Source organism: Schistocerca nitens, unplaced genomic scaffold (genome assembly GCF_023898315.1).
Source record: "Schistocerca nitens isolate TAMUIC-IGC-003100 unplaced genomic scaffold, iqSchNite1.1 HiC_scaffold_375, whole genome shotgun sequence".
Classification (NCBI taxonomy): domain Eukaryota; kingdom Metazoa; phylum Arthropoda; class Insecta; order Orthoptera; family Acrididae; genus Schistocerca; species Schistocerca nitens.
The window spans coordinates 5041980-5066720 of NW_026045909.1; the positions used below are offsets into that span (position 1 = coordinate 5041980).

General features: G+C 41.5%; 1 protein-coding gene across 2 annotated transcripts in view; it reads right to left on the minus strand.

The window, feature by feature from the left end:
• The window catches only part of LOC126229561 (regulator of MON1-CCZ1 complex-like), an 89994-nt gene that overhangs the window by 35645 nt on the left and 29608 nt on the right, over positions 1 to 24741 (minus strand). For both annotated transcript variants that reach the window (XM_049942328.1, XM_049942329.1), the window contains exons 8-11: positions 6933 to 6996; positions 5134 to 5239; positions 4849 to 4971; positions 3339 to 3492 (exon numbers count right to left, since the gene is read on the minus strand). In XM_049942328.1, the coding sequence (XP_049798285.1) occupies positions 3339 to 3492; positions 4849 to 4971; positions 5134 to 5239; positions 6933 to 6996 (447 nt within the window). The remainder of the gene's footprint in view (positions 1 to 3338; positions 3493 to 4848; positions 4972 to 5133; positions 5240 to 6932; positions 6997 to 24741) is intronic.

Below are 24741 nucleotides of genomic sequence, written 5' to 3' on the forward strand. Positions count from 1 at the left end.
TGCCAGCACACTGCATAGCCACTGATTTGTAAGACGTGCAATGGAGCTGTTGGTATAACATGTTTCTTGTGACATATGGGGTAGAGAGAGAGTGGGAAGCAGCCTGCTCTGTCATGAGTTTATAGTCCCACAAAGTAGGAAAGTGCATGACCACATTCCACTGACCTTCACTATCCCCCCCCCCCCTCCTCCCTTCAACCCATTACACCACATGAACACAATTTATCCCTTAATACAGCTCTACTGCACTTAAATGTGGTACACAACTTTAGTATCTGTTCTTAGCCCCCTTCATTCAATAGCAAAAATTTATTTTATATATTAAAACACTGTTTTTAATAATTTCAATATTATGAAAATGACAGTTGCTACTCACCACATGGTGGAGATGCTGAGCTGCAGATAGGAATAACAAAAGACTGTCAGCAAGTAAGCTTTCGGCCAAAAGGCCTTTGTTGGACTTATACAAAACACACTTGTGACTTTTCAATCCCCAACATTCCACAAATTATTAGTCATTAAAAATGATTAGGACCTTTTTGTACTAAGTTTAATGTAGTTTAATTTTGTGCTGTTATATGTTTTTGCTATGGTCCATGGTTTACAAGTTATTCAAGAAAAACATTAAAAAAGTTTCCTCCAAATTAGCCCCCCACTTCCTGACCACCAAAGGTCTTGATTTTTACTATGTTTCTATAGTACTCCCTCCTGAGACTGTATGAAAGTTTGTGAGTACATGAATTATTTCCCCTATTTCAAGTTTTTGAGCAATGCATCTTCACAGATTGGGATAACCAACTTACTTGGGAACAACTGACTGTCGTCATGCTGCCAGAGTCTCTGGTCTCTGGTATGCTGTGGCACCCTCTCAAACATTAACTGCTCCAGAAATTTCTCAATAGACTCTCAATTTTGACAACCCATGTCCATGTAACCAAAGAGATTTTAGTCACTGCCTCAGTAAAAGCTATTGCTGTACATTGTGATATTTGTGGTCTCTCTGATGATTTAATCAAGCAGCATATGAAAATACTATTCTGGGCTGAATAGTACACAGAACTACATCTTTTCCTGATTTTGACATAAAAACTGAAGTACGGTCCTAAAAGAATGGCTACTGAGGGTGAGGTACAAGGTTAATGCTCTCCAAGAAAGGGAGTTGCAAGGATGCTCAGCAATTTAAAGATGATACATCTATAGTGCTCCTTCCTTCCTTCAGGACTACCAACTGCAAAATAGGTAGGGTCATGAGCACACAAAGCCTAAGATCTATTTTCTGTGTGCTTAAGAAGTCAAAAGACATGCTAGGCATGATTCAGGACATTTTTGATCTATGGATCCTTGGATTTTTCAGTATTCCATATCCATGTGGAAGTAGTTGTGCCGGTTAGTCTACTGTACAGTTTCTGAACTTTGGGAAAATCAACAGTTGCTAAGCACAGCCTCACAAACAGCAATAAAATTATGTTTGGTTAAATAAAATCTTGTTCTATAAATCAACCTACTGGAACTTTGCATTGTAATCAGAATAATGCAGGCACTGCAATATCATATTTATCTGTCGCTACCGGGCAAGTTACTTTCAAGGGGGAACACACATAACGATGTACGAGTACACATCACAGACGCATGTTTGATAACATATGGAAGTTTGGGTCTGGCCGTAAGTCGTGCATGGATAGCCGAATGGTAAGGTGACTGCAGGCGATAAGTGGGAAATCCAGGTCTGGCACAAATTTTCATTGTAATCATTTCATTCTACAGCTAATGATTGTCTTCTTTCACAATTGCAAAATCATTTGATGTATACTGGGACAGTTGTCACCAAAGAAGCCACAGAAATCAGAATGTGCAACAACAAATTCAACCAGGACAGCAATCTTAATGGTGCATAATATCTTAGTAGTGCATGGATGAGGGCTCTCAATACTGAGAGACTGCAAAGAATTTCATATTCCAGCAGGCACCACCTGCATGGTAGACAAAACATGATCCCCCTTACAGCCATGATGCCAGTCAGTTGTTCCTGATGAAGATGAGGAGGATTGTCATCAAAATTTTGAGTATTCATTATGTTTTAATGCTACAATAATATTGACAATTTTGTTCTCATATTGGTTAAGTTTTGTTACATTCAACATAAAAATTTTTAAGCTGTCATAATTGTTTTAAATTTTCCTAGATTTATAGAAACTATAGGAATACCCACATATTGAGAAATATAAGCTGCTACTGTGAATCCATCAATAAAACAATTCGATACTATGATCATCATCTTTGCTAAATGATCCTACAATATGTCATAATTTTTATTCCAAGAAATGTTTCACCTAATGCACAATGTGTAATAACTACTCCATACACTGTCCTGTCCTTCTACTTCACATTCACATACATTTGTGTGTGCATTTCTCAGAATACGATAATTTCAGTTCAGAAGAGCTATCTCTGCTACAAGATGTCTATCTCTTATAAATACAATTGGCAAGTTTATTTAGAACAAACATGTGAATGAGTAGTGTTCTATAGGTAATTTGATGTGGCTAGTACCATGACTGCCATTAGATGTCGTAAATGGTTTTCATTTCAAAAATATGCTGCAACTATAGTTATGCGATTTTCCACATCATAGTCTTAACTTCATTTGAATCTGGAGAGTTGATTATCTTTTGTAACATCAAATGGGTGTCTTAACTCTTTAGTTTCCTGAGTTTTCTGCACACTTCATCTCCCACTAGTTGTCAGCAACAATACAATACTTGGCCTTTTGTTTTTATGCTCACTTACTCTGCACCTTATTTGATATGTTCCATGCCTTCCATCGAATATCTGAAGGTGAAAATCATGTAATCAAAATCATAATTATCATAACTGTTCCCATCTCTTCATCATTCTCACATTCATTTGAAGTGCTGGTAACAGAACTAAATGAAAAGTTCATATTTCTGTCTTGATTTCAAACTTAGCACATGTTAATTTATAATAGTATCCGCTCCTTCCCAGTCCTTCAAAGTATTTCTACACTTCTAGAAAGGAAGTACACAAAACATAGATATACACATTTTTTTGTAATGGAGAGCTTCTTCTAAGTTCATAAAAAATGGAAATCAGAATAACAAAGATGAAAAAAAATGAAAATTAAACAATTCCAAAAGGTCAAAAAGTTAATGAGTAATTCTCTTCTACTGCCGATAATGTTAATACAAGTGCCAGATAAAAATGAACTATTCAAACTATCATGGTGTATTAAATTTGAATCTAGGATTCCAAAATATTTTGTCCTCATATACATGTATATAAGTCTGGCAAAAATGAAGTATTAACATCAGAATGTATACCTCTGGTCTCTTCTTCCTTACTGTGGTCAGCATATTTTGAAAAGACATTTGTGTACAGATCAGCCTGGTCTATGACAACAGATGCCTTTGGTACTGCAGGAACAGTAGGTTTGGCTGAACTTACACTCAGACCAGTTGATGCCGGGGTTCCCATCTGGTTAACATAGTTTTTGTTACAAGACTTAGTGACATACAATTCCAAATTACATTAATATAGGCTAGAAAATTAAGTCATGTTCAAGAATATTATCACAAAAAAGCTGCACAGAAAAATGATAATAAAGCCTAAATCTTCTCTACTGTACTCTGTAAATCACTATAAAGTGAATGGTAGAGGATACTCTATATTACATCAGGTATTACGGTTTCTTTCTATTTCATATGCACGTGGACCACGAGAAAAATAACTGCTTATGTGCCTCAGGTGGAGGATTAGTTATTTTAATTTTACCTTCATAGTGTCACTGGGACCAAAAAAATTAAGGTGAAGAATTTTGTTTCTGTTCTGGAACTATTTCTTGGATTTTATGAGTAAATTTTTGGAATGTAGTAGGAATCCTTATGCAACAGCCAGCCATTTGTTATTTTTTGTATCTCTATTATATTTTCCTTTGAGGCAACCAAACCTTTGAAACTTCTTGGCAGGTTAAAACTGTGTGAAGGACTAGGACCTAGTGTCCTCATGTGCAATGTTTTTACAGACTGAACCATGCAGGCATTGCACACAACTTGGTCTCGAATCTATATTTTTGCCAGTACCCCCTCCAGCATTCCAAACTTGACAGAAGCCATCATGCAAACCTTGGAAGAAAGGATATGCAAAGAAACAGCTAAACTGTGGTATATGGGATTGTCTCCAGAATGATTCTTTTTAGTCTGCAGTGGACTCTGCACTATGAAACTTCATGGTAGATGAAAACTGTGTAGTGACAGGGACTCAAACCTGACACCTTGAGGATGGGTTGTGAATTATGCCTGTGTAGTTCAGTTGGTAAGAGATTCCTTGCATAAGGCAACATTTGAGGTTCAAGTCCGAGTCTGGCACACAGTTTTAATCTGCAAGGAGTTTCAAAACAATGCACACACTGCTGCAGACAGAAAGATACATGTTGGACAACTGTGACTGCTCATTCTGTACTTCACTGTATACTCTCAATGAGGTGTTGGTCCAACATGATACACATCTCACACACTTTAACAGTATAGGCCATACAAGAGTTTCATATGCAACCTCTGTGACAGATAAGCTTCAGATGCTGAAATACGCTGCTCTTGTCAGAAAAGTTCCTACCAACATTCAAGGCAGACAGTAAAATTACTCTAGTGCTTTTATTGTATAAGGGCTTAAAATACTGGATTATGTACAGAGGCATTATCATTTTTCTTGTGCTCTATTTGTAGGTAGAACAGAGAAAGAAGTGACAAATAAATAAAAAGTACTCTCCACCACATAGTATACCAAGGTTTGTGGAGTTTAATGGGAGATTTCTTTTAATGATTATATATTTACCTGGCTCTGCATTTCGACTTCCAAAAAACTCCAGTAAACATCATTCAAGTGATCAAATAGCTCTGATATGACTACAAGATAAGCACGGTTTTGTTCTGTGGGTTTTAAAATATCTTGTAAAACCTGAGAGGAGAAAATACATACAGTATGTTACAGCCTGATACTATCAGTGCAAAAGAATAATAAATAAAATTAAAAAGTATCACTGGTACTTTTACATTCAATTAAAATGTGCATATAACTCAGAAAAAGAAAAAAAAAAACAGGTACATAAAACACACCTACTTGGATGATGACTGACTTGGAATCTTTGCGCTGCATGAGGAAATCCACAAGCAAACACCTGTCAGGTATTAGCTCTACCAGTGGCTCCAGATTCAGTTCAACATACCTAAAACAAACCCTGAGCTGTCAATGTAATTTCACAAAGTCTTAAAATTCTAATAGACTATATTAACAAGGGCTGATAAAGGTGTTTAGAAACATTTAGTGGAGGGGAATGGGGTGATATCGTAATTTTTCCAGTTCATCTCTAAGTGTTTACAATATTTGTTAAAGGTAGGAAACAAGAGAACATGTAAATGTCTGATACCCCTGTAATGGTAATAATGTGTAACTCAGCCTGAAAACTGCCAAACTACAAACTATAAGGTTTTTTATTTTTTTTTTTATTTTTTACTTAACCACTTAATTTGTAATACAACCATAACTGGTTTCAACCTTTATTTGACAATGCATGAACCCTTATTCATCTAATGGCACCCATAGAATCTGTAAATGGCTTTTGAAGGCTGAAACTGGTTGTGATTGTAACCAAAAAAGTGACTGAGTAAAAAAAAAGGTAATAATACCTTACAATAGGTCAATAACTGTCTCTGCAAATGTAATGTCGTTTCTTCTACAAATTGTATTCAGACAAAATTTCCTGACATGTTAAAACTGTATGCTGGACCAGGACTCATTATAAAATTTTTGACTTTTGTACAGAGTGCTCATACCAGGTGAGGCATCTCACCACACATTATGGTGGCCAAGGCGCAGCACCTCTCTTTCTCTTTCTCTCTCTCTCTCTCTCTCTCTCTCTCTCTCTCTCTCTCTCTCTCTCTCTCTCTCTCGTCGTCCTGCTTACCTTGTGTGTTCGCACCCCACTTAGCAATGACACAGTGGCAAGCGATATAGCTGCAGTCCACAGAGTGCTTCTGGCATGATTCTTCCACTCTACACAACAATTACAGTTAGTGAACTTTTGTACCCAGAACTCTTTTACAGTGAGCCAACTGTGTCTCTTCCCTTTCCTCTTTTCCCAACGATGTTTCATTTTTGGAAATTATTATTTCTTTGACATACCATCCACACATCAAGTTATGATGTGTACTAACAACTTTGCAGTGCAGGTGCTATTCTGACCACAGTCCTCAGTATAAAATACTAGGAATGAATGCTATGTGCATATTATTTTGTACTGCTGGTGATGAGTGTATGTAATGGCAAGCTTAATCCAAATAGCCACCACATTTGATGAGAGCTGACAAGTGATTTTTTTTCTGGATAGATGAGGCATGGTAGCAGCATAATTTTACAATCAACTAAGAGAGGTTTACAAATACGAGCCAGTGAGCAATTTTAAATTTTACATGTGATTGCAGCTTTCTCGGCATATTCTAATGATAAGATCTTCTCAGGTGATCAGCTGAGGGGGCGTCATCTTCTCACAATGTTTCAATGAGTTTTGTACCCATCATCTTCAGGCAAAGATGGGTATGAAACTCACTGAAATGTTGCAACAAGACGATGCCACCACTCAGCTTATCACCTAAGAAAATTTTATCAAGATTTTATGTTCACTTCACACTGTGAGGATTTTCAAAGGAAAGGACAAAATGAGCACACACTTAAGTGATGGAGGAATTGGTGGAATGTACTGATGTAGTGATTAGATTACATTGAAAACATTTCACAATGGTGACACATGCAACTCATGAAAACATGGTTTTTAGACTGGATTTTATCACAAAATGTGAGCTATTTCATCAGTCCTCAACATAAAAATGAAACAGTTAAAAAATGTGTTTAATTTCACTTACCATAGACACCCTATTTTGGCATCAATTACAATATTTGGCTGAAACAAAATCCAGTTAGGAGAGTATGGACAAAGTTAAGAAAAATTTATAACAAGATTGGAACATTAAAATTGAACACATACCAAAATGTTTAATAACTACCTTTAGGTGGAAGCATTTATCTAAATTATAGGGTGGAATATAACAATATTTCATTTACAATCTATCCTAGATTTTCCAGGGTGGAATGTAATATGCATAGATGATAATATGTCACTATTCACAAAGTAGATATGGTATTAAAAAAAGTTGCATGTAAAAAAGATAGCTTAGCTTTCACACTAGCTGATTCTGTGTTACCACAAATACATTTGCGTTACCACACATAGCCACTATTAATGTTTTCCTATCTTCTATACATTCCTGTTGATCATTACCTCTAATTGATGAATAGTATTCACTATTATTTTCAAGTAGAAGTTTCTCAATACTGCACAAATAGAAAAATAAGGCGAACATTAAAAGCATATAAATATAAGCCACTGTTGTTTATTCAAGTCTTTACCACTCCACACACTCTAAGAGATTTTTCTGTTGCTGCTATTGTAAAATTTAAACAATGATAAAATAATGAAGATACAGAATGCCTGGGCAGAACTTCATGAGGTACAATTCCTAGTGCTGCTAACAGGAACATTTAAATGTAGAAAATAGTAACCCTAGCTTCCACCTTTTCGGAGGAAAAAGGGACTGGCTGGAGAAGGTTGAAAAACAGAGTTAGGCAAGTCACTCAGGTCCATCTGTTATGAGAATGAAGAGAAGCAAAGGTCAATTATGCAGTGTTTACACTTTGGGACACTTCTTTCCAAAAAATAAAAAAATAAAAAGTGCACATAACAATTTGCAAAAGAATCCCAATCCACTGAATCCCCAAGTTTACAAGTATTACATGCTGGAAATATTATTAGAGAAAAACAAACTATCCTGGCAAGTCAAGTGTGAGTAAGAAACAAGGACATTAAATGTACAAAATAATTTCAGTATTCATACTAAGTGAAATCACAATAATGAGTTTTGTTTGTCAGGAACAACTGATTGTCATAATTGTTGTGTTACGGCTTTGTGATAGGTCAACAACTGGTGAACCTACGTCACTGTGACAACATGTTGCCAGAGACTGTAGTATCTCTTGTACTAATAGCACTTATTGGAACATAAACAACTCAACTCAGTGAATTTCTCTGTAATCTCCAATGTCAAGGGCCCAACTCCATGCATCCTTAAAATTATGGCTCCTGTCCCAGCACAAGTTATAGCTGTACCTCCTGACCTATACGGCCTTTTTAATGAGAGATCCCCAAATGCCAACACATCAGGCAAGATTTTTATGTTATCAAACATAACTTTATGTTTATTCATGAAAGAACACTCAGCAATTGCTGATTTTTCTAAATTACGATCATTAATTACTTTTTAAATAGGGGTCCATAGCTTCCATAATTTAAAAAAAACATGTCACATAGCTTTTAGCTATTATTGTTTTATCATAAAATGTAAGCTTTCATGGCTGGTACTGTCATCATTTAAAACTTCAGGCTATTAGGCTGTGGTCGATGTATAAAACTTTCTCCTAAAGTTTCGTCTCTGACAGGAGACATCTTCAGAGATAGAATGGTGAACTGCAACCAAAACCTGATGGAGTGCCAAATATATAGGCAGTGTAGATGGCAGCACAATCTATCATGTGATGTTGGCTACGACATTACCACTGATAAGGCCAACATTCTCAATTAAAAGTAATGGACTGTCATTCTTACATTGCAAGGTTGACATTATTAGTAATACTATGCATGTTGTGACTGGAATACAGTTGATGGTCTAACATTCAGGACTATGAAAATTACAGCAGCGACATCAATTAATACACAGAAGAAGAAGTTCGCTAGTCTACAGAACAAAATGTCAGTAGCTTCTATCGAGGATAATTCTTGAACTGTTATTAATCTGTCTGGTAAAAATTTGACTGAAGCTGAAATTTCTGTTCAACCAAAAGAAATAATTTTGCTATGACGCCTTTAAAAGTACCCACGGAAGATATTATAGCAAATATTGAGGCAGGGATCCATCAGCTTCCACAGCAATTGGCTGATGTAATTAGGATGGAAACAGCTAGAAAGTTACGTACATGTAAGCCATCTAACAGTAATGTGTCACAAGCACAAAGGACAGCACTGAGGGATATCAATGCAGATAAAAACATTATCTTTCTTACCACAGACAATGGTAATTCCACGGTCCTGACAAGGAGTGAGGACTATCATGGAAAGATTAATAATATTTTGGATTCCACTAATTATAAAAAAATTCAGAAGGATCCAACTGCAAAGATTTTAAAAATCATTAATTGAATGGTGAAAGCTTCTTCACTCTCCTCTGACGATAACATGTTACTCTGCAAAACAAAGGTGTTCCTGCCTAGGCTCTATGGATTACCCAAAGTGCACAAGCCACAGATTCCTATGAAACCTGTTGTGAGGGCTGTTGGGTCTCCCATTCATGAATTAGCTAGACACCTTGCCTTACTACTGCGACTTTACGTTGTGGAACTGATAGTAATATTAAAGATTCATTTCATAGACAAATTAAAAGAAATGCATGTGGTAAAAAGGTGATAGCCTTGTTAGTTTTGATGCCGTGTTGTTATTTACCATGAATCCAGTAAAAAAAGCTATCTCATGTACAGATGATACTTTTCCAGCAGATATTGTGGACTTATTCAGATACTGCCACACCACGGCCTATTTTCGAAACAATAATGATTTTTATGAATAGATTGATGGGTTGCTTAAGGGCTTGTCCTCTTAATCTGGCTGTTGCCAATATGTTTATGGAGAACTTTGAACAACAGGCATTGCAGACAGCCATGTCGATGATACTTTCATAGTATGGACACATGGTGCAGAGGAACTGGATGTCTTCCTGATACATCTCAACAGTAGCAATCCCAAAATACAATTTACTATGGAGACAGAAAAGAGGCCAGCTGAATTTCTTGGATGTGTTTGTTACCAAGTGAGGGGACCGGACATTGACCCATAGAGTATACAGAAAAGCCACACATAGTGACTGTTAACTGCATAAGGACCACATCAGTCAAAAAAGAGATATGATTAAAAACTTGGTAGTTCAGTGCATAAAATTTGTGAACCAACTTACTTAAAAGATGAGCCTGAACATCTACAGTCAACATTTAGGAGAATGGTTATTCTAACAAGGAGACAGACAGAGCATTTCACTCTAGAGAGAGAATCAAGACCGATGAGGAAAGATGGCTGTCCAAAGGGAAAGTTTTCCTACCATTCATCAGTATAATTACAAATCACATTGGGATAGTGTTGAGTAAGTACAGTGTGGAAACTACATTCAGACCCTCCAGGAACACAAAGGAATGTTTCAGATCGTCAAAAGACATACAATATCCTGTGGCTACACCAGGTGTATATAAAATTCTTTGTAGTTGTGGACTGGTTTATATTGATACCACAAAAAGGAATGCTAACTCGTCTTGCTGAACACAAGAGGAATTGCACCTGGGACATACAGATAAATCATCCATAGTGGAACATCTTTACTACAGGGAGGGGGGATCATGAAACAAAATTCACTGAGATGAGTGTCATATTGAAAATATCGCATTATCATACACATATGTACAGAGAGGCTACTTAAATTTATAAACACCACAATAATTTTAATAGAAAAGATGAAGGTGTTAAATCAGATAAAATTTGGATGTCAACTTTGCAACGTAAGAATGACGATCGATCACTTTGAATTGAGAATGTTAGCATTTCCAGAGACAATCTCATAATCAATGTCACACGACAGACTGTGGTGCCCTCTACACTACCTATATATTCGGCACTCATTTGAGATCTGGTTGCAGTTCTCCATTTTACCTCTGAAGATGTCTCCCGCAGTCGGAGAGGAAATGTTAGAAGAAAGTGTTATACATTGACCACGGTCTAATGGCCTGGAAGTTTTAAATGAGTTTATTGTTTTATTTCACTACTGCAATTTCAGCATTTGTGCCATTTTGAAGCAAAAGATTTTTGACATACAGGTTGATGACAAATTGTATGTCAAAAATCTTAGGCTTGGAAATGGCACAAATGCCAAAACTGCAATAATAATATAAAACAGTAACAGCTGAAAGTAATATAACATAACTTATATTCCAATTAAAATTACTTCATGATTTGCAGATTTCATTGGTGGGGGGAGGGGGAGGGCAGTGCTGCCAGGCTACCAGAATGCTTCACAAGACACAGCAACTAACTACGAAACAGGCAACACAGTGAGCATGTGACACTCAAAAATGAACTATGGTTGCCTGGCAGGCAGCTGGCAAATTTGCCGCTGGTGTTGTCTACAACATTTGGAACCTGTATGGCCTGACTGACCAACACAGTTGTATCTGCACTGACAAGAGATGATGTAAATTCAAAAGACATTGAGTAGAAGAGATCCTCAACCACGTGCAGATCTTTTTATGATCTGACTACTACATAAAATGATCGTAAAATGGAAGGCCATCAACACAAGCAATGAGCTACTTTTTTGCATACTTATTGTTCACTTTTAATATAACATTTTTTGGGTAATATTTTAAGGATTAGCAAGATGACACAATTTTGTTTGCTGTCTGCACCTGAAGAATATGATTTCTACATGTTGTACAAAAACAGAGAGGTACTAACAAGGTAAAAAGTTTTGATCTTGTGGTAAGGTTAAATGGAGTAGCTCCTTCAGGATAAGTAAGATGTGGTAATGGACTTCTCTATGATTCTCTTATCCACTTGGCAACTCTTGTTGCTGAGGATTGCAAACAGCGGAAATGAACACTGCATTTCAGAGACATCACTACGAACTTAATTTCATTGTATTCACGAAATATTATTCACACAAAAATCAAACAACAGAAAATCCAGGATGTAATGTAACCATATTGGAGAAGGAAATCTTTGCAATCTGGATTGAAGGTCAGGACACCCTATCCACATTCTTCCAAAACTTCAACAACTTCTCCCCCATGTGCTTCACCTGGTACTACTCAACCCAACAAGCCACCTTCCTAGATGTTGACCTCCACCTCAGAGATTGCTACATCAGTACCACCATCCATATCAAACTTACTAACCCACTTCTACAGCTACCACCCATTCCATACCAAGAAGTCCCTTCCATGAAGCCTAGCCATCCATGGTTGTCACATCTGCAGTGACAAGCAGTCCCTCTCAAAATATACGGAGGGTCTCACTGAAGCCTTTACTGACCGTAATTATCCTCCCAACTTTGTACAAACACAAATCTCCCATGCCTTATCTTTCCAGACTCCCACCACCTCCCAAAGTCCCACAGTCTAGCCACAGAGGAGCATTCCCCTCATAACTCAGTATCATCCAGGACTGGAGCAACTAAATTACATTCTGTGCCAGGGTTTTGATTACCTCTCGTCATGCCCTGAAATGAGAAATGTCCTGCCCACTATCCTTCCCACCCCTCCTACAGAGGTACTCCGCCATCCACTGAATCTACACAATATACTCATCCATCATCCATCCTTACACAACCCCTGCTCCCAATCCCTTACTCATGGCTCATACCCCTGTAATAGACCTAGATGCAAGACCTGTCCCATACATCCTCCTACCACTACCTACTCCTGTCTGGTCACTAACATCACCTATCCCATCAAAGGCAGGGCTACCTGTGAAACCAGTCATGTGATTTACAAGCTAATCTGCAACCACTGTGCTGCATTCTATGTAGTGTAACGTTCCATGGCAGCACACACACTATTAATAAACTAAAATTTAATTGTACTATATACGCCGCTATGAAGCAATTCGTATATACTGTAATTGTTTAACAAAAAATATTATTTAATTTTGTATAAAGGACATTGGTTATTATTGTAATATTTTCTGTAATAATATTCTCGATGTATTTATGATTGTAATATTTCTATACTCATAATTTAATTACGAAATATGTCAATATCTGCGATAAGAAAAATGTAAAATACAGCCGCAGATTGCAAGAGACATTAACGGTCGGGAGTGGTATAAATAGGAATACATAGCGTGCATTCTTTGTCGTCTTCCTCGAGAGCTGAGAAAGAGAGGAACCTGTGACGTAGCATTTTATGAATGAGTAGACTTCTTTTGTCTGTATCTATCTTTAGCCGCCATTAGAGGAGAAATTACAAAGTAATGTAAGTTGAATTATTTTGGTGGTGTAAATACATTATAATTTATCAAAATTGTGTATTACTAATGTAAATTAGCTTGGCCATGTCATCTATATTATTTCTTTGAAGAATTTTCAGCATTTTTAGCAATTATCGTTGGTGTTGCTGAGCTGTGCCGCGACCGAATGATTTGCAGCGGCGGCACATTTAAAAAATTGTTCCGCTAAGAAAAATTAACCAAACCCGTAAATCGGGAGCAGATAAAATTAGCAGTGAATTACGAAAATATTTTTCTTTTACAGCGATCCTGAGACTGACTGAATTTATTACTGGTTTTACATTTGTGTGTTCATAGGCGGATAATTAACGTTGAAGTTGTTAATCTGTTGGTTCTTTCAATTTCTAAAGCAAATAACTTAAACGTATAGTGAAGTGTGTTTTCTCAATGATATCGGCTTGGCAATATTTAACCATTTTATGCTAACAGAGACAGTCTTGTGTTCCATAGCTAACGCCGGGAAAGAATTCATTAAATATTTAAAAACACACTGCATCTAGAAAGTATGTTCCAACGCCGAAATACGTAAAAAATTTAATTTAAATAATTTTCAGAGTCATAAATGTTATTAATCAGTTAGTTTGAATTTATCAGCATGAGAGGGTGGCTAAAGTTCACGTAATTTTAAATGTGCTTAATTCTGTCTAAATGAATTTTTATTACCACACGTAAAAGAAAGGGTTCTACAACAAAGATCGTACTGAAAGAAAAAAATAACAAAAATATATAAAGCAACATTTTCAATCCCCCAACATAATCAAATCAATTCATTTCATTTTATATTTTATTTTTTTTAATTTCATTAAAGTAGGCATGACAACCAACAAGCTGCCTGAATGGCCACCGACAAACTGTGGCCAAAAAACAAATGGACCATCCTGTTGCTGAACATGCAGCCAAACATGATATCCCTCATCTCAATGACTGCTTCACAGCCTATGCCTTATGGATCCTTCCCACCAACAACAGCTTTTCTGAATTGCGCAGGTGGGAACTTCCCTGCAATACATACTACGTTCCCATACCCCTCCTGGCCTCACCCTTCGTTAGTCACTGTCCTCACCCATCCAGCCCCCTCCCTGTTCCCATTCCAACACTACACAGCCGTTATTTCACTGCCACACCCAGTCTTCTAATTTAATTTTATTTCTCTCCTTTCTGCTACTTACCTCCCCACCTTCTCTCCTGCCCTCCAACTAAATTGCAGCACTTCACTGTCCCCCCCCCCCTCCATACTATCCCTCCCCCTCCCCACCCCAGCCTCCTCCTTGCGCCCATCCAGTCGCCACACCCATCATGCACTGGTGTTGCTGCTCACAGTGTGGTTTCAGTTGTCTGAGACTGCAGACGTGTGTGCAAGTTGTGTTTGCGTGAGTGTGTGTATGTGTGTCTATTGCTGACAAAGGCCTTAATGGCTGAAAGCTATAATTGTGTGAGTCTTTTTGTTGTGCCCACCGTGACTCAGCATCTCTACTATATGATAATTAGCCACTTCCCTTCTCTAATATTGTTATTCATACAAAAATTTATTGTCCTGCTGAAACTACTGTTGTAAGTGGAAAAATGTTTCTCCAGATCTAAAGTCATAATCATAAACTATACTTAGAAAATCATTTTAAAAGCAGTTCCAATGCATAACAAACTTTAATTGCAATTTTTGACATTATTGAAAACTGTTGTTTCTAAATTAAGATGACTAAATAATAACAAAATGAGATGGACAGATTGCTACTCATCACTGAGCAGCAGACAAGCATACTGACAGACGAATGTTAGATACTGTATGCCGTTAGATAATGTTAAAAAAAAACACACACACACACTTATACACATTGCCAAATGCTAAGGCCTGTGTGCATTTTTCTATATCTGGAGGACACTGTCCTATAGCTTATAATGTCTAGCTGTCTTCCTTCAATGTGCCTTTTTTCTGCTCAATACCTCCTATATGCTGTAAGCAGCAATCTAATCTAGCCGCTTCATGTCATTATTACATCCCAGATTTTCCATTGTTTAAGAGGATTAAAAATGCAAATGAGCTACATAAACATTCCCCAAATGAAAATACATCAAATGTCTGTACTTTGGCATCAGCTCTGATGGACTGAGGGTTGAACTAAGACCCTTCTAGTCACCGATACGCATAGTGTCTACTGTCACCAAGCACCATCAGTCAGATATTGGAGACCAATGTTCTCTCTCTGGATGCATCACCAATTGTTGTTGGGGCATGCCGCCAACACACTGAGCTTGCAATATAGCCCTTCCAGTCTGCGGCACCAGCAACTGATGCAGCTCCATCACTCTGCTTCCATGCCACAACGAGGAATAGCAGCCACAGGAAGGTATACATCAATTTCCCAATGGGACTGTGGGTTTGATGCTTGCCCCTGTCTGTTGGACATGGCATTGGATCTCCACTGTAAGCTGAACCTAAGAAATAAACCAACTGCTTCCACAATGAGCTTAATGGATACGTCCATTGATTACCTACTGTTGTCATCCTGCAGGGTTACATTTGGTGTCTGAAGAGATAGTGGGGGCTACGTGTGGTGTTGGACATCATTTACATTGAAAATGTAGAGCAACAATGGCGCATCCAGATGCAAATGCAATTCATTGACAGTGTTCAGCAGAAGTGTGCAAGTAAGTGCCAATTATAAATATTGTATGGGCTTGTTGGGTCTGCCCCCCACCCCTCCCACTTAGTGGTATTCCTTGTGTAGTTGTTTTCCTTTCGGCATCTGGTGGTAACACATTTTGAGCAAGATGACATCAGGTACTGAGATTAAGAACGTGACCATCCAGGAGCAGTCACCCAGATGTGAGATGACAGCTTTGAGTTGCACAAGGAACCAGAGAAGTTAGAGAAGAAGAGAAGGAGACAGCCTCTCCTAGTGTACTCAGACCCTTCTTAGATGTTAGCACTGCCACATTAGTGACTGTTTAGGCAAGTAGGGAAGATGTTTTTGTAGTAACACAATTCACAATGTCCGTCGCACTTCACATGTTGTAGACCGGGAACTGTCTGCTTGGCATGCCCAATGTAAACTGACTGGGCACGTCCCATGCTGCTTGAGTTGTTGTTCCGCCGTCAGGGGGCGCGGCCGAATTCTCGCATGTCGTCTGGTGGACGGGACTTTCCTTGTGACAACTACTGTCCTTGACGCGCCGTGCTGATGTGCGCCTCCCGCGATCTTTCTGGTGGCTACTGCACTCCTCCTCCTTCGGAGGGTAAAGCCACTGTGATCCACTGCGTCGGAAGGTGGAGCATCGTGCAGTAGCGATAACTACCATGTCCATTGGAAGGCTGGAGTCGGGGGGATCTGCCAACCCTCGAGCCGGAACCTACGAATACGGTTGGAAGTGACCCACACGAAGAGGCCCCTGTCGTCCCACCACCAGATCCCGGGACAGAACGAGCGACAAGCCATCAAACTCCGGATCTCAGTCCGCCTCGGGAGGGGCAAGACCCAGTGGTGGGGACGAGGGGGAAGGGACGACCACAGGTGAGCCAGCCTCCTGAGAAACCGGGCCTGCGAGGGGGGACGGCTCTCGCCGGGGCATCTCTAACAATGGCGATGCCGGCGCTGGTGCTACTGGAGGCCGCCAAGGCGGAGAACCATCGCAGTGTGGCGGAGTTACAGGTGGGAGGGGCGGTAGCGTACCCTGAGAAAACAACACGGGTGCCAGCAATGGGGAGGCCAGCACCCGAGGGGTCGGAGGGTGGGTGCCCAAACGTGGACGTAGCTGATTTTGGTGACAACGTACCTCCCGGTCCCCCGCCTGCAAGGTATAGAGCCGGCAGCCATTGCGATGCAGGACCACCGCCGGTATCCAACGTGGATTGCGACCAAACTCACGTGCCCAGACCGACATACCCGGTGGAAAGCCGGGTACCCCGTTTTGCGAAGACTGGCGAGGACCAGGCTGGAGGAGGTGCACCAGAGTCCTAGGTTGGCACCTGTGCAGGAGCTCTGTGGGGCTGCGTTCTCCCATCTGTGTGGTCCGGTATGCCATCAGGAAAAATGTCAACGCCTCCTCCGCAGGAAATTCATGCACATACTTTTTCATCTGCATCTTAAATGTTTGCACCATGTGCTCAGCTTCCCCATTCGATTGTGGATGAAAGGGGGGAGAGCAAACGTGCCGAATACCGAAGCGCCTACAGAAATCCTGGAAGGTCTGCAAAATAAACTGAGGTCCATTGTCCGATACCAGGGTGACTGGCAGACCTTCCACAGAAAAGATGTTTGCTAGTGCCTGGATTGCAACTTCTGAAGTTGTTGAGGAGCATCGAACCACATATGGGAATCAGGAATAAGCATCAATGACAATGAGCCAAAAGCCATTGAGAAAAGGGCCCGCAAAATCTATGTGAACACGTTCCCATGCCTGGGTTGCAGGTGGCCATGAAGAGATCGCTGACCTGGGAGACGCCTGTTGGCTCGCACACTGGGAACAGGCGGCCATCAAGTGCTCAATTTCTCTGTCAATACCGGGACAGTACACATGTCTGCGAGCCAAGGTTTTAGTACGGGAAACACCCCAGTGTCCCTCATGTAATAACATGAGGACCTCCCTTCGCAAACTTGCAGGAACAAACACGCGAGGAGCTGTATCATCGGTAGCCAGAAGGAGAACTCCTTCCAAGACTGAGAGGCGGTCTCGTAGAACAAAATAATTACAAAGAGGGTCCGAGGCCCGACCTGGAGATCAGGACGACCACCCCTGCTGAACGAGGCGAACTACTTGCCGGAGAACTGGGTCAGCTGCCATTTCCCTGGCGACTTGAGAACTAGTGATCAGGAAGCCATCAACCGCTTGGCGGGACGCCACATCCAACTGAAAACACATAATCTCCTCCCGATCGAACTTAGGATCCGGGCCCACCGGAAGACGGGAAAGAGTGTCGTCATTGGCATGCTGTCCGGTAGGGCGAAAATGAATGTCGTAATGGTACTTAGAGAGGAACAAGGCCCAGTGCTGCAGTCTGTGGGCCGCCCTATCCAGAATCTGAGAGGCAGGGCCAAATAACAATATTAATGGCTTATGGTCAGTGATTAACTGAAACTTCGTGCCATACAAGAAAGGGTGAAGCTTGGTAACAGCGTAGATAATGGCCAAAGCCTCTTTTTCCACCTGGGAGTAATGGGCCTGCGTGGGACTAAGAGTTTTAGACGCAAACGCCAGTGGCTGCTCGGAGCCATCCATGTTGCGATGGGCCAGGACCGCCCCCACCCCATACTGCGAAGCATCTGTAGCCAGGACCAACGGCTTATTGGGGTCAAAAGTAGCCAAACAAGGCACTGACGTGAGGAGGCCCATCAACGAGGTGAACGTTCGCTCGCATGCAGGCGACCAATCAAAAGGAACACCCTTGAACAGAAGGCAGTGCAGGGGGTGAGCTATGGTGGAAGCCCTGGGAATGAACTGGTGGTAATAGGCAATCTTGCCTAAAAAAAGCTTGTAACTCCTTCAGCGAAGCGGGCCGTGGAAGGTCGACGATACCTTGGACCAAACTTCCTAGCGGCTGGACGCTGTGCCAAGAGATGGTGTAGCCCACATACTCAATGGACGGTTGGAAGAATTTCAGCTTACGCAGGTTGCAACGCAGGTCCACAGACCTGAATTTGAGAAAAAGGGTGCGAAGGTTGTGCAAGTGTTCCTCCATGCTGCAGCCTGTGACATTTATGTCGTCCAGGTAATTAATACAATGAGGGATTGTCGATGTGACATGCTCAAGATGGTGGTGGTGGTTAGTGTTTAACGTCCCGTCGACAACGAGGTCATTAGAGACGGAGCGCAAGCTCGGGTTAGGGAAGGATTGGGAAGGAAATCGGCCGTGCCCTTTCAAAGGAACCATCCCGGCATTTGCCTGAAATGATTTAGGGAAATCACGGAAAACCTAAATCAGGATGGCCGGAGACGGGATTGAACCGTCGTCCTCCCGAATGCGAGTCCAGTGTGCCATGCTCAAGATAATGCTGAAATATCGCCGGGGCACTGGATATTCCGAAGGCCAACCGCCGGTATTGGTAAAGGCCAAACGGGGTGTTTAGGACCGCCAGCCTTTCGGAGTCCTCATCAAGTGGTATCTGACGATAAGCCTCCAAAAGATTGATTTTCGAAAAATATTGGCCTCCCGCCACGGCGGAGAACAATTCATCAAGGTGTCTGCCACCAACTGAGAATTAATGGTGGCCTTGAAATCGCCACAAAGATGTAATTTTCCCAAGGGTTTCCTGACAATAACGAGGAGCGAAGCCCACTCACTAGAAGAAAAGGGAAGAACGACCCCGAGGGCTGTCAGCCGGTCTAGCTCTGCTTTTACCTGAGGGCGGAGAGCCAAGGAGATCTGCCTCGCATGTAGGAAATGCGGGCGAACCGACGCCTTCAACGTTAAGTGAGCTTCAAAGTCGGAAACACGCCCCAGGCCTTCCTCAAAGACATCCTTAAAGTCAGAGGTCAAAGATTCCAACGATTGATAGGGAACGTCTTCGGAGACCAACTGTATGGTGTCTGTGACAGAAAAACTGAAAGCTTGAAAGGCATCCAATCCAAAAAGGTTAGCGGAGCTCGCATCACTGGCAACAATAAAAGTAAGAGGCCGAGTGATTGATTTGTAAGTAACATCGGTAGTGAATTGACCCAGTAGGGGAATGAACTGTTTACCATAACTGCGGAGACGCCGGTAAACTGGCACCAACGGGGACGACCCAAGGTCGGAGTAAGTTTGTGCATTCAACAAGGAAACTGCCGCGCCCGTATCTACCTGCAGTTGTAGTTGGCGCGACCAAACCAACACCTCGATAAAGAGCTTGTGTGCCGATGCAGCGGGCGGCCTGATGAAACTTCCTGAATGTCCACGTCCATGTCCTCCGTACCTGCTTACTTCGATTCCTTTGAGGCTGAGCAGCAAACTTTAGCAATGTGACCTTTTTTATTACATTTGCGACAAACGGCCCAATGCTGGGGGCACTCTGACTGATCATGATGTACATAGCATGATGCACAGGATGGTAACAGGGGCCGCTGGCCGGAACTCTGTTTACGCGCCGTGCGGGAGTGGCCGCAATGGCCAGATCGAACCGCTCGCACTTCGTCCACCCCGGACACAGTGGACGCGGCCGCGCCGCCCTGAACCGCCGCGATGTTGCACCACGCTTCCAACTGTTGACCTGCAGCGTGAGAGACTTCATACAATTGAGCGATGGACAGGACTTCCTCAAGGGAAGGGTCTTCCAACTGCAGGGCCCGTTGCTGGACCTCCCTATCAGGGGCCAAACGAACAATGACGTCTCGCACCATAATGTGGGCATATGATTCTCGCGACTGCTCCGTGACAAAATAACACTTGCGACTAAGACCGTGCAGGGTAGCGGCCCACGCCCGGTAAGACTGATGGGGCTGTTTCTTGCATTGATAGAACTCGACCCCAGCTGCCACAACATGCGTGCGGCGGTGATAATAGGAAGACAGCAATGAACACAATGCGTCAAAAGACAAGGACGAGTGTTCCTGCAACGGCGCTAGCTACCGCAAAACTTGTTACAGCGAGGGAGATATCCAAGACAAGAAAAGAGCACGACATACCTCCACATCGGCAACATGAAACGCCTGGAAATGCTGCCGAAGGCGATGTTCATATGCGTCCCAATCCTCCGCCGTCTCGTCATACAGGGGAAAAGGAGGAGGGAACGACACTGGAGCAGACAGCGTGGAGAGGAATGCCGGAAGCGCTTGTGTCATGGTTGCCATGAGCTCCTTCTGCTGCTCAACCAAAACCCGCACTAAATCCTCCATGCCGCGAATAAGCTGCGAAATCGGAACAACGATGCAACACGCGATAGAACGACCCTACTCGTCGCCAATTGTGTAGTAACACGATTCACAATGTCCGTCGCACTTCACATGATGTAGACCGGGAACTGTCTGCTTGGCATGCCCGATGTAAACTGACTGGGCACGGTCCATGCTGCTTGAGTTGTTGTTCCGCCGGCAGAGGGCGCGGCCGAATTCTCGCGTGTCCTCTGGTGGACGGGACTTTACTTGCGACACCTACTGTCCTTGACGTGCTGTGCCGATGTGTGCCTCCCACGATCTTTGTGGTGGCTACTGCAGTTTTGATGTTTATGGACAAGCTACACGGTGGAACAATAAGCAATTGTCGAGTATGGATCGATTAAGCTTAGCAAGGGATGCAAGGGAATATGTTACATGCTGTGACAAGTTCCAGGATGTTTGTTCCTTCCAGGATTTGTGGGAAGGGTTATTAGAGTGCTGGCAGAGGAAAAACATCTCTAGGTACTATCATAAACAGCTAAATAGTCTATCTCAGAGATAAGGGGAATCCTTAGAAAGTTTTGAGGACAGTATAAGGTAACTAAATACTAATACCTATAAGCTTACAGAACATGACAGCATCAATAAAGCCATTCTACATGAAGCACATTAAAGAGCAGTGAATGCATTCCTATGTGCTCGAGTTCTGAAGTTTTCCCTAAGGTACCAGCAGAGTTTCTGAAATCACTGGCTGAGGTTGTGGCAACTGTAGCAGCTCTGTCAGAAATAGATATAGTGACCAGTCCCAAAGAGAGGAGGTGGGTATTTAATACATAAGTCACACATTATAAGTATGGTTAGCCTGGGCATATTCAGCACAACTGCAGGAAACCTCAGAGTGGGATTATTAACAAGTTGCACATTTGGTCCAACAATGTCAGTGGAGGTTTTCACATACAAAGGCTAGATGGAGCCAACATTAAACAGAAATGGTAATGTTGCAGCCACTGTGTAGTGTTCACAATAAATGTAAGTAGAGGAAAGTTGTGTACAAAATTAGTGGCAGATATCGTATGACCAGCTGTGTAAGAGAAAGAATATGTGTTTCCTGAGTATTGGTCACAGGTTTCCATGGTAAGTCAATATGTGCCTGGTGTAAGAAATTTGGACTTGCCTCATTGCAAACTGAGTGGCGTAAGGAGTGAGGGATTGTGATGTGCACTCATTCAGTAATCTATGAGCAAGTAAGAAAGACTACTGGGCTTGCTTGGAAGTACTTCCAACATTGGCAGCAGCTTTTATGTCATATTTTGACTGGATTTTCTGAGTAACCACCAAGCTAAAAGTTGATCTAGAATGGTGGATAGCAGAGCTGGATGGCACATCATTCCATTTAGGTACTACTGCTGCTACAAGGCAACCCACTAGGCCAGGAGAAGCCACCTAAACTGTGTGCACAGTCCCTTAGAATCGACTCTCAAGATAAAATACTGCAAAGTGCAAAAGCTATTCTACGCAAATGGATTTGGCACTCAACGTTTAGTGGATACTGATGTAATGGACAAAGTGCAAAAGGCTGTGGAAGACAGATAGTGCCCATCACTATGGATAATTTTGATTCAGGTAGTGGCACTATCACAAGATGTCCTGATAGCCAATATACAGGTACTGGAGGAGGAAGATTTGAATAAAAAGTTAACTATAGAGTACTCTAAGCCAGGACAATCTGCCATTTTAGTCACAGTGCAGGAGAAAGTGTTGCATTTACAAAGAGGAGATAAGGAGAAAATGAAAAATTGTTAAAATACTATGCAGAGGTGTTTTTCTCTCACAGATCATTGCCAACAATGCAGCATATCGAATTTCACATCACTTTCAATCAGTGTTGGAAGAGTTTATAAATCAGCAGTTCTGTGATGGGATTATAGAAGAAGGTACCAGCCCTTAGCAGCCACCAGTGGTAATTCTACCAAAGAAAAGCACAGATGGGAGTAAGCCACTTCAGTTTTCTTGTGACTGTCTACATTTAAATGTGTAACTAATGGTGATATTTTACAGTCATGGATTTTGAAGCAGGTTCCATCAGTTGGAAGTAGCACTGGAATTACAGTTCAATCCAGCATTACCAGTACCGACAAATGCTGTTTGGATTGAAGAATGTGCCAGCAACACTCCAACACCGGTTAGATGGAGTGCTAAAAGGCCTGAAACCAAGGCAGTACACGATATACTTGCATGATATTGCAGTGTTTCCCAAGAACATCACAGAGTGCGTAGTATGGTTACTGGATGTGTCTACTCAACTACAAGCATTACAGCTAACAATAAGTTTGGAGAAATACCATTTTGTCCCAAAGGAGGTTTGCTATTTAGGCCATACTATGGGCTAAGATGATGTGCGAACATCTAACACTGAGTTTGGTGAACTACCACCTCGTCCCAAAGGAAGTTTGCTACTTAGGACATGTTATTGGATTGTCTGGTGTGCAAACAGTCATGTGGGAATTTTGTGCTTCTGATTGAGAATAGGAGCTGCAGCCTTTTTTAGGTTTGGTTAACTACCACTAACATTTCATGCCAAAATTTGAGGAAGTAGTGAGGCCTCTCACATACCCTCTGAAGAAGGGGGGTAATTTTCCACTGGTCACTGAACTGCAAAGAAGCCTTTGTGCAGTTGAAGGACTTACTCACCACTGTCTGGACCTTGTTTCCCAGATTGCTAGAAACAATTCATATTGTTATGCAATCTATCAATCACGCCTTAGGATGCATATTAACTCAACAAGTAGACGGAGGAGAGCACATGACAGTCTGTGCTGCCATGCAACTAAACAAGGCAAAGAATAATTATTATACCACAAAAAAAGAGATGCTCAACCTCGGAACAAGAGATGCTCAACCTGACTAATCATATCACATATTTCTGTTGTTATTTGCTTGGCATGAATTTCAAATGAGTTACAGGTCATACATAATTAAAATGGCTTATGGGCTAGAAGGATCTGGCTAACCACCTGACCCAATGAGCATTATGTCTTAATGAATTTACCTTTGAAGTTACACACCGCCTCTGGAAAACTTGCACTAACGCTGACAACCTCAGCTGGAAAGTGTGCGCAATAGAGCATATTGGCATTTCTGCAGATGGATGGCGAAAGACACTGACCCAGATTGTTAGCAGTTCGCAGCACAAACGCAGTTCTGTGCTGACAATGGGGTTCTTTATAAACTGACTAAGCACCGTTGACGTATATTCATACCAGCAAGTTCATGCGGCAAGGTACCAAAGTAGCTCACAATCCTACCTTGGCAGGGCATGAATGACTGTGCACTACGGACTCCATGTTGCATTAAACTATTAGTGGCAGACATGCTAGCAGGGCATTGAGCAATATGTAAAGAACTGTGTACACTGTGCAAAAATGGTGGAGCTTAGCCATCAGCAGGTAACACTGCAGAAGTTACCAGAGGCCAGCCATCATATCAAATGATTGATATAGATATTCTTGAGCCCTTCACACAACACAAGTGGGAATTGCTGTGTTTTAACCATCATTGATCACTTCTCACACATACAGGGTAGACCAGAAATGTTGCACAAACCTTGAGGGGTTGTAGAAGGTGTCTTGAGGAACAAATCGGGGATAGGAGTCCATGTCCGGAAATGTAATCCAGTGACGCTACAGAGCACCAAAGTTGTAAGTACCAGCACCTGTAACTACACCACCCCTTCA